The 11,026-nt window shown below is 46.5% G+C and overlaps 1 protein-coding gene across 1 annotated transcript; it reads left to right on the top strand.

Moving 5' to 3' along the window:
- Window positions 1-1,446: 1,446 nt before the first annotated feature.
- Window positions 1,447-10,784, top strand: smad5 (SMAD family member 5). Its single transcript, XM_061235774.1, has 6 exons — window positions 1,447-2,209; window positions 3,032-3,301; window positions 6,124-6,234; window positions 7,692-7,916; window positions 9,449-9,705; window positions 9,951-10,784. The coding sequence occupies exons 1-6, from the start codon at window positions 1,807-1,809 to the stop codon at window positions 10,092-10,094; spliced, it is 1,410 nt and encodes a 469-aa protein (XP_061091758.1). The 5' UTR covers window positions 1,447-1,806; the 3' UTR covers window positions 10,095-10,784.
- Window positions 10,785-11,026: the final 242 nt, after the last annotated feature.

Here is an 11,026-nt window from a genome sequence, read left to right as displayed (position 1 = left end):
TTGTACGTACAGTTGAGCCAATTAGCATGAATTTGTTGATGTGAACAAGCATTAATCCTGGGATTAACTGGGATTAAAATTTGAGGCTAATGCAAAAGAGGGCTGAAACACATGGGTTTCTCGGTAGTGTGAGAAGTGTTCGTCTTGGGTGAATTCACATGATTTTTTCAATCCAGTTGGGCACAAATGAAAGGGCATTCAGGCTGGTTAAAGTAGCCTTTGGTTGAACATAGGATGAAATGCAATGCCTCATCCATCCTTTTTCTAATCCTTCGTATACCGGAGAGTTTATCTATCTTTTGCTAAGACCTTCTTCCTGCATCTTGTCTGCAGATGTGAAGGTCTGTGAGCTCTCTCGATGATCTGTTGTCCCTGTAGTTTATTTCCCTCTTAGGAGCCACAGGCCACATGAAAGGGCTTCTCTTGAGTTTGCAGGACAACATGGCAGTTCTGTTCTAAGCCTGCCCTCCTGCTTGATTTAAGGGATGCAAACAGAGGAGCCATATACATCAGGTTGTCCTGTTAATGGAAATGCAGCCCTTATAGCCAGCAGCATCAGGACAGTTATGAGGACAGTCGACGCATCTGCAGTGTACCACACACCAGGAAGTTGGCTGCGTAACGACTTGCACATCTGTGTGTAACCCCGCTCAAAACACCATTTTTTTTTGTGTCTGCATCAGCCATTGTTTGCGGCCGGTGTAAAAAAGCAGTGCCTCTGCGAGCCCATAGAAAGTTCTTTCCTGTGTTTAGACCGCCCAAGGTCAGCCTTTGAAGAGCCCAACCACCTGATGCCCCAGCGGACAGCTGTGGGGTGCCCCTCCTGTCGGAAGGCGGGGGGAGTTCACACCGGGAAAGGATAAAATGCCCTCTCCCCTCTTGCAGCCTTCCTCTCCTCCATTTCTCCTCCCGAGAGCCCAGGCGAGGAGGAGGAGCGTGCTTGCTCCCAAAAAGGCCAAAAAAAAAAAAAGACACGGTGATGTCTCAGCTGTAGGCTGGGGGTGGGGTGGGGTTAGAGGAAGCGGCTCTCAGCTTTGACATCCTCTTCGGGTGGGGGAAGGGGGTTGTGGGTAGTTGAGCTCACAATCTTTTTGGCCATGCAGCTGTGCCGCCAAGAACGCTCGCCGGGTGAGGTTTTGTGGGCCCGCTGGTCCTGACCTGTTCTAATTCAGAGCAAAAGTGCGTGTTCCCGCAGAACGATCCAGGTGGAATTTGAGCCGGATAATGTCACTCACCTCCAGCAATGTGTTTTTTTTTCAGGTTGCTGTGAAGCTTCACTCCTGCTGTAGCTGATGGTGTGATGCCTTTTCCTTCTCTGTTTTAGGCATTTTCCTCGGGCTGCGCGCTCCTGGTGTGGCATGGATTAGCCGACCGAGCGACCGGACGCCCCAGACGAGCTCCAGGCCGCTGTCTTCCAGCCTCTGAGACGCAGAAGCAGTCCTCGAACCCTCAGCCACACGAGTCCAGAGCGCGCCGGGCCGAGCAGCCCCTCGTTTCCCAGAACCGCTCCCCGCTCCCGTTCCCAGGCGCGGCTCTGACCCAGCGACATCCCGCTCTCCCCAGGCCTTCCTGAGCACAGGCAGCTGCTTCCTGCCTCTACTTCCTGTCCTTGGTGGTGCAAGGCTAACCCCTCCTTCCACCAACCCCCCACCCCCCCCCACCCCGGCTCTCTCTCTCACACGCTCACACACACGCACAAACACCCTAACCCACACCCTCACCCCGCCTTCGCTGCTGCCGCCTGCCCGACAGCTCGCGCCTGGACTCTCCGAGTCCCCCCCCTTCTCCCCGGCGCGACTCAGCGCTATGACCTCCATGTCCAGCCTGTTCTCCTTCACCAGCCCGGCCGTCAAGCGGCTGCTGGGCTGGAAGCAGGGCGACGAGGAGGAGAAGTGGGCCGAGAAGGCGGTGGATGCCCTGGTGAAGAAGCTGAAGAAGAAGAAGGGGGCCATGGAGGACCTGGAGAAGGCCCTGAGCAGCCCCGGCCAGCCCAGCAAGTGCGTAACCATCCCGCGCTCTCTGGACGGGCGGCTGCAGGTGTCCCACCGCAAGGGCCTCCCACACGTCATCTACTGCCGAGTGTGGCGCTGGCCCGATCTGCAGTCCCACCACGAGCTCAAGCCCCTGGAGGTGTGCGAGTACCCCTTTGGCTCCAAGCAGAAGGAGGTGTGCATCAACCCCTACCATTACAAGCGCGTGGAGAGCCCAGGTAGGTTCACACACATCCTGAATTACTGTTAGCAATGTACATCTTTGTCCGCGCATTTATGAGTCACACGCATTTAATTGGTGAGGAGGCTTGGCCTTTGTGCACTGTACTGGTTATTGAAACGTGTGTGTTTTGACACAGTTGTTTGTTATTTATCAGGAAAAAAACTGTCCATCCTTTCCTCTTTGAAAAAGCCACCAGGAAATCGCAAATGGACGGGAAACTGAAGCTTTTAGCGATTCTCAGAATTAGATTACCAGCAATGTTTGATGGATGATGCTTTAGATGGTGGAACGTTTTAAATTGAATTTGAAGGGAGATTTCTATCCATTCTGACGATGCTTTTAAAGCTCTCTTGTGGAAGGGGCGGGGTGCCCTGATGGCTCTCCTCCCTGGTGAGCTGCAGGGGCTGCGATGTGTGCGGTATTGAACTGCTCAAGGGCAGATATCACATGTCCCCCCTGGAGGAAAAGCACACTCGTACTACAATCCCTTTTGTCTTATTGCCTTGCAGCCAGAGACGGCAGCTAAACCACTTCAGTGTGCCCGATTTCTTCTCTTGTATCGTTCTGCTCTGAATAGCTTTGTTCGTTTTTTTTTGTGTTTTTATTTTTGTATCATAGGGATTGTGTAAAACAATGCGTACATTTCAGAATTTAATAAACGGTGGATTGAGCTTGATATTGTGAGGCAATTGTGTTATGAAAGTTGGTTGCATGTATTCCAAGTATCGATTGTGACACGCAAAGCAAATAAAGGATTTCAGTGAAAACTGTGACATCTGCGGTCCAGTACGGGTGAACACACTCTCTCCCACCGCAGTGCTGCCTCCGGTCCTGGTGCCCCGCCACAGCGAGTTCAACCCCCAGCACAGCCTCCTGGTGCAGTTCCGCAACCTGAGCCACAACGAGCCGCACATGCCCCTGAACGCCACCTTCCCCGAGTCCTTCCAGCAGCACAGTGGCGGTGGAGGGAGCGCCGGCTCCTTCCCCATCTCCCCCAACTCACCCTACCCGCCATCCCCGGCCAGCAGCGGCACCTACCCCAACTCCCCCGCCAGCTCGGGGCCCTCCAGCCCCTTCCAGCTGCCAGGTGAGCACATCCCAGCATGCACAAAACGGGGGCTGAAGGCTCAGGGACCGACACGTGATGTCAAATAAGCAGGATAAATAGAGTAAATGCACTCATACACTAACAGTGCTCCTGGGTCGATAAGAAGGATTTTCTTTGGGCATTGCTGGTTGGCAAATGCTATTCCTTTTAATGAAAGTTGAGAGACCATACGTTGACATTTGATTTGCTATAAAATGAAAGTTCTGAACTATTGGTATAAGTGGGTGGGTATAGGTGTGGGAGAGGACCTCATTACGTGACCTGATTTGTTTTTAGTATTTGCTCTGTTTTTGTACAAATATTTCTATTTCAAAGATATGTTACTTTCATTCAGTATCTTTGGAGGTAAACCTGGAGGTAAATGTGACACTTTCACGCTATAGTTTTCCCCAAGCCTGTGGTTTTTAGTTGTTGTCTTTGTACCGTCTCCATGGAAACCAAGCGCTAAGCGGCAGTGGGCTGTTCCTCTTCTGGGCTGGTAAAGGGTCGTGTTTTTCCAGAGGTGTGGAAGAGAGGTGAGGTGCTGAGTGCTTCACCTCACATCTGTACATCTGTCCAACAGGCCAGCTCACCAACTGGAGTTCACTTTCTCAGGTTTTCTGGTATTGTTTAAGCTTTAGTCTGTGTCTTAGATTGGCCCTGATTGTTCTCGTGTACGATGAAGGATATATGAGATAATTTGAGAAGTTTCTGAAGACCTGCCAGCTTTAAAAGGGCTGGTGTGGGGGCATTAGAAATATTGTGGTCTAAAGAAAGATAATTCACTAAGTATCTCCAAGGTAGCTTGTACAGTGATGTTGTGTTCCAGAGGCTGAATTTATTTTTAAAGAATGTATCAGAATATATTTATATTTTCATGACATCATGGTTCCAGTTATTTTTCCTTGCCTGTTGTTTTAGCATTATTCTTTACAGATGATCCAGAACAGCCAATACAACTTCTATTTGATATAGCATTCATGAATCCAGCTATTCATGCCATACTTGCTATCGATGAGCACATCTGCTGTTGGTTTATGCGATATCCATTAATCAGTACATCTTTTTTATTTTATTAATGTCCTGAGTCTCATTTAACCCTGCCCAGTTGAGTTAGGGTAATAAGACAAACTCTGTGTTCGCAACTCTATGCAATATACCGTATGGTTGACTTTCATTGTTTCTTGTACAGCTGCTTCTGTTTTACATCACATCCATCTTTCATGCAGCTGCATACTTTCAGCAGAGTGAAGGGTCTGGCAGAAATGGCCCATCGGAGGTTACAATCCGCAGCTGTTCCTTTATGGGTTTAGTTCCCCAGCTACTATGCACACAGTTCACTATGCTGGTATGACAAAGTTCACAAGAAGCCCTGTGTGCTGGGCTCGCCGGCTCTGTGCCATGCTTGTGCTTGTAGGGTCTCGCACTTTCCAGAGATTACCTTTCCAACGGCAGCCAATTTCAGGCCTTGAAATGGTGTGCTTACTCTTTATCATTTACTTAAAATGAGCACTAAAGTGCGGAAACCGAAATGAGGCCCTCCAGGATGTGTGTTCTAGTGATTCGGTGTAGATACCTTTTTTTTTTGTTTGGTTTGGTTTGGTTCAGGCAGTCGTCATTTTCAGGCTGTTTTGCCCAGTTGTGCGATCAGGAGCCCACCCGGCACAGCACGGAACGTTCCAGACTGGGTTCCGGTGTCAGGGCTGGCAGCGGACAATGAATGTGCCGGCTAAGCGCCTCTGCAAAGCCGCGTGGCACACAGGCACAGGTGCCCGGCGCTGGGCACGGGGCGGCCCGCACCGATTCGCTGAGGCACGCACGCGTGGCCAGAGCGCAGTCAGGCGGAAGCCGGCGAACGATTGTCCAGCGGCGCTGTTAACGGGAACGTTTCTTTAATCCGGGTGAATTACCCTGATCACACGACTGTGAATCCAGGCCTTTCTAACGCGGGGGCTTTGCCAGACAAACACTCCGCCACTGTGTCCTCAGTTGATCTCGACCACCGACTCGTCAGCAAGCTTTGGTGTTGGGAAATGCAAACTGTTTCACCCGTACACTGGCAGATTAGGCCCACTATAGAAGCCAAAGGAACCCAGGCAGCACGATTAGATCTTTCAGCCATTTATTGCAAGTCTTCTTTTTGAGTATTTTCTGTGCCAAGTACTTGCGGACAGTCATCATTTTAAGTTTCATTGGGATTAATTCTGAAGTGCTCACACAAAGTATTTACTTGTGTGTCATTTAACAGTAAGGTAAACCACCGATATCTTTTGAGAAACATGCGATCTTTAGTGACAGCCTCTTTTCCGTCTTAGCAGTTGACATGTCTAGTTGACCGCTCTGTCAACTTGAGAGCGAAAGGTTTGCCTTCAGTGTCGCCTTGGCATATCACCTGTGTGAAATGTTAAAGGTAAATGTGAAATACTTGCACTCTCCCAACCTTCATACCAGTGATAGAATAACAGGGCTGCTTCACTACACTCGCCCTGACATTTTACACTCCCCGAACCCACCCCCCACTCAAAATGAGGACTACAAGATGTTCTCTCGTGTCCCCCTTGTGGACCGTTTGTAAATTGCTCTTGAGTGCCTTGCATTTATTAATCTATGCAAGTACTCACTTCTTTTTATGACAAGTGGCGATTATACCCCTGTTAAAATCCAAATTTGGATTGCCAGCATTGTAATCCAGAAGTCTGTGTCTGGGATGAAAATGGTGTCGGTCCAGGAACATCATTCCCCCGAGGAGAGCTATGCTGGCCCATTTGTCTGCAGCTGCTGTGCCTAGCCTAACTGTTGTCTTTGTGCTCTGCCCACCCCAGCTGACACCCCACCCCCAGCCTACATGCCCCCTGATGAGCAGATGGGACAGGACAGCTCTCAGTCTATGGAGACAGGGAGCAGCATGGTACCCCAAAACATGCCCAGAGGAGGTGAGGCCGCACGTGTACTGCAATGCAGAGCAAAACCAGTACTTTACGTCCTACCCAGTAAACACTACAGTGCCAAACAACACGAACACCACTACATCATGCAATAGACCCAACAGCAGAACATAAACTCACAAGTGGGCTGTCGCTTTTTCCAGAACTGAGTTTGAACAAGTCTCATAAATAAAAAAAGGTTTTTTTTTGTTTTATTTCCACTGTCAGTATTTCAATAAAACAAATTATGGCCCAGTTTCCATTTCACATTTAACCTGTTGTTAAATGGCTTAAATGAGCTATGCTCTAACTAGGAAATAATTACAACATTATCTTGGAGTTTTATTAAACAAATTAAAACCAGGATCAAAGTGCCAATGATGCCATTCACAGATTTAACACAGATTTAAATTAACTGTTGCTCAAACAAAACAAAATAATTATAACAAGTTCATTCATTCAGAAAAATGGCATGGCTTGCTTAAACTGAACTGAACTGATTGATGTCCTTTAGAGGGGGAAAAGTGTCCCAAGCATTTGGAGGGTTAGTAGGGCAGTTGCCGCTTGCATAGTTGCAAGCAACTTTGTTTTGTCTCCCAATGGCATATAACCCATAATATTTCCAAATGTGACTCCTGAGGTGTGGTGGAGTTCATTTGTCTTGGCTCCTCCATTTGGAATGTATGGACTACAGGCTATGCGGACAGCATGACCCACACATGAACTTTATTTTTAGGCTACCTAATGGTATTCCCTCCAGACAAAACAATAACATGGTTTGTTATTGTTGCTTGTTGCTCTACCTTGAGTTCAACATAGATGATCACTGAATGGCTCCTTATTCTGCCTAGGCAAAGAGAGTCCCAACCCTTTATTACATATTCATAATCTGTAATTTTCCAGAGTTTTGGACAAGTGTGATTATCAGATAAAAATTGTGACAACCCTAACACACCCTACATCCACATGTGTACCTGTGCCAGGAGAGAATGGTGTTTCTTAATCAAAGCAGTGTTTAATCAAGTCAGCGATCAAAGCTCAGCTCTGTCTGAACTCGCCATTATTTAACTGGCCACATCCCCACTTAGTGCTCTTGAAACAATGGAAGCACTTCTTGCTCATCTTTTAAACGGGGGGTAAATCACCCTGATTGTCACAGTTATTCAACAGCATTAACTAGCCCTTCTACAAGTCAGGGCTGTTCTCCCATGAGATTAACCTTCAAAACAAGTTTGTCAAGTCAAAATGTCTTCTCGGGCATTTTGTCACACAACCCCATTTTATGGAAATGGATGGGCAGAAGCTTTGCATGTTGATGGAGCTAAAATAAATCCAGGGTTAAATTTCCACTTAGTAAAATGTGAAGTTATTAATGATATCCTGTATATTTGACATCATGTTAATGAATACAGTGGCAAAGGGATCTCTATGCTAAATTGTTTTGTGTTTGCGTTTCGCCACCGCAGTGGATGTGCAGCCAGTGGAGTACGAGGAACCCCTCCACTGGTGCTCCATCGTTTACTACGAGCTCAATAACCGCGTGGGAGAGGCCTACCACGCATCATCTACCAGCGTGCTGATCGACGGCTTCACCGACCCCTCCAACAACAAGAACCGCTTCTGCCTGGGCCTGCTCTCCAATGTCAACCGCAACTCCACCATCGAAAACACTCGCCGCCACATTGGCAAAGGTGTGAAGCCGAGCCTCTAACTACACCACAACCGCGAATCAACCTCCAACCACACACCACAACCATGAATCAACCTCCAACCACACACCACAACCATGAATCAACCTCCAACCACACACCACAACTGCGAATCAACCTCCAACCACACACCACAACCGCGAATCAACCGCCAAGCACACACCACAACCGTGAATCAACCGCCAAGCACACACCACAACCGCAAATCAACCGCCAAGCACACACCACAACCGCGAATCAACCTCAAGCCACACACCACAACCTCTAATCGCACACTGTAGCTGCAAATCTACCTCTAACCACACACTGTAGCTGCAGTCTACCTGTAACCGTACACTATAGCTGCAAATCTACCTCTAGCCGCACACTATAGCTGCAACTCTACCTCTAACCGCACACTATAGCTGCATATCTACCTCTAGCCGCACACTATAGCTGCAACTCTACCTCTAACCGCACACTATAGCTGCATATCTACCTCTAACCGCACACTATAGCTGCAAATCTACCTCTAGCCGCACACTATAGCTGCAACTCTACCTCTAACCGCACACTATAGCTGCATATCTACCTCTAGCCGCACACTATAGCTGCAACTCTACCTCTAACCGCACACTATAGCTGCATATCTACCTCTAACCGCACACTATAGCTGCAAATCTACCTCTAACCGCACACTATAGCTGCAACTCTACCTCTAACCGCACACTGCCCCAACATGGGGATATGGGGCCTCCATTAATAGAAATCTGTGTGTAAAGACTTACTTTTTCAATGATTTATGTGTATGTGTTTTTTTGTTTTTTATTGATCCCTGGAAAAAGTAAACATTGCAAAATGAACCTTGCTGGATGCCGTTTGATAGGACCTTGTATGTGCCAAGTCTAATTCATGAAAAAAATATATTTATTGATGTGTGGTGTGAGTTTAAGTGTATGCTATGGAAACATTTGCCACACATTGTTAAATCTGTATGTTGCTACTTATGCTAATTGTGGTAGTAATCTGATACAAAAATGCAAATAGCTATATTTTGAGTTATGCTCTGAATAACTGGTCATTAAATTTGCCATTGTACCACAATTCCCTCCAAAAAGTTATATTATGAATGGGTGGACAAGTATTTGAAAATCTATACATAATTTTTGAAATGCCACTGAAAAGATAAGTTGTTGAGAGCATGAATGCTGACGAATTATGCGATTTTGTATTGTATTTTGAGGTGATGTGGATTTTGTATAAAACAAGTAGTTCTTCCTACCTAAAAATTTGTATGAAATACTGTGCAATACTGTCAAACAGGGTAGAAACTTGGTGTTGGCTGTATTATCACCTGCAGAAAGTCAGATACATTTCTTACATTTTCAGGCAAGTAAATTGAGATGCGAAGATGATGACCTAGGTGACCGTACCAGTATTTGAGTATATGATTTTGGTCCTCTTACCTTAAGGCCTCCTTTATGCGTTTTGCCGCCAAGTTGTTTCGCGTTAACTTTCGCCCTCTCCTCCCCCAGGAGTGCACCTGTACTACGTGGGTGGGGAGGTATACGCGGAGTGCCTCAGCGACACCAGCATCTTTGTCCAGAGCCGCAACTGCAACTATCACCACGGTTTCCACCCCACCACCGTCTGCAAGATCCCCAGCGGCTGCAGCCTCAAGATCTTCAACAACCAGGAGTTCGCCCAGCTGCTGGCCCAGTCTGTCAACCACGGCTTTGAGGCCGTTTACGAGCTCACCAAGATGTGCACCATCCGCATGAGCTTTGTCAAGGTAAGCTAGGCGAACAGCGGCTTTGAGAGAGTGGATAACTGTCTGAGCTCCCACACGCAGTCTGGAAACTGAAACTGCACTTTAAACATTTGGCACTAACTGTATGGTAAGAAATGTGTCATAGGAAATATCTTTCAGTTTATTATGATGCCATTAGAAGTGTATTTCCTTTGAATGTAGATTGTAGGTTCAAGAATATGTGATGTTCCAACTGTCAGTGACTCAGGGTGTTGCTCTTCCTCTAGGGCTGGGGCGCAGAATATCACCGACAAGATGTCACTAGCACCCCCTGCTGGATAGAGGTGCACCTGCATGGCCCCCTCCAGTGGTTAGATAAAGTTCTAACACAGATGGGCTCTCCTCAGAATCCCATCTCCTCGGTTTCCTAATGGTCGCTCCCTGAGGAGTCTGGCGCCTCTTTTTTATTTTATTTTTCACTTTCCTTTTTTTAAATTTTACAATGTTTGATAATGAGAAAAGGTGGTCTTTAAGGCTGAACTGTTTACACTACCTGCAGAAAGGGTGTCTAGCCCTGAAGCAGTCCGAAAGATGTGTAGAAAGACTCTGTGGCTACGGTCAAATCTTCTAGTTGAAAACTCAAAAGTTGTGGCACAAAATGGATGAACTACTGCAAAAGAAACCAAACAAACAAAAACCTTTGGAAACAGCCTGTTGTCACTTGCTGCATCTTGTCAGAGTAGGACTCTTATCAGAGAGCAGTTCACTTTTAATTGTCTTTGTTTTTGCATAAATTGCTTTAAAATAATGCTTGTATGAGCAACTTTTATTCTTTCAGTAGAATGTTGAGTAGGTAAGAGGAACTGAAATAGTTTTTTCATATGTACCCCACCCTACACCAGCCATGAACCTTTGTTTTGTTTTGTTTTTTAATTCTGTAAGAACCTTTTACTTTGTATTTTGTCTAATACTAGTTATTTCCAACTGAGGTGACATTGTAATTATACATTTACTGTTAGACCCAGAATTCAATACAAAGATGTTCCTTTTTCGCACTCCTGTTGCATTTAGACAGAACACTAAGTAATGGCTTCCTTTGAATAAAGTCCGTCTTAAACCTTCATGTTTCTTCTGGGAGATCCATTGCTGAAGTGACTGAAAATGCAATTTTTCATGTTTGCAGGTGAATTGTGTCAACACTGATGTAACTAACCTGAATGGCAGTAGATGTAGTTGTTGATTAGGTTCCATAGATTGGTTTGAACTATTAAATCAAACTCTGCTATGGTGGCCAGTATTTTATTTTTTGATTCATTTTATTTGATCCTGTGTATAGCTCCTTGCCACGACAATAGTTTGAGTT

Source organism: Conger conger, chromosome 3 (assembly GCF_963514075.1).
Source record: "Conger conger chromosome 3, fConCon1.1, whole genome shotgun sequence".
NCBI classification, from domain to species: domain Eukaryota; kingdom Metazoa; phylum Chordata; class Actinopteri; order Anguilliformes; family Congridae; genus Conger; species Conger conger.
This window is presented reverse-complemented; position numbering and strand designations above follow the sequence as displayed.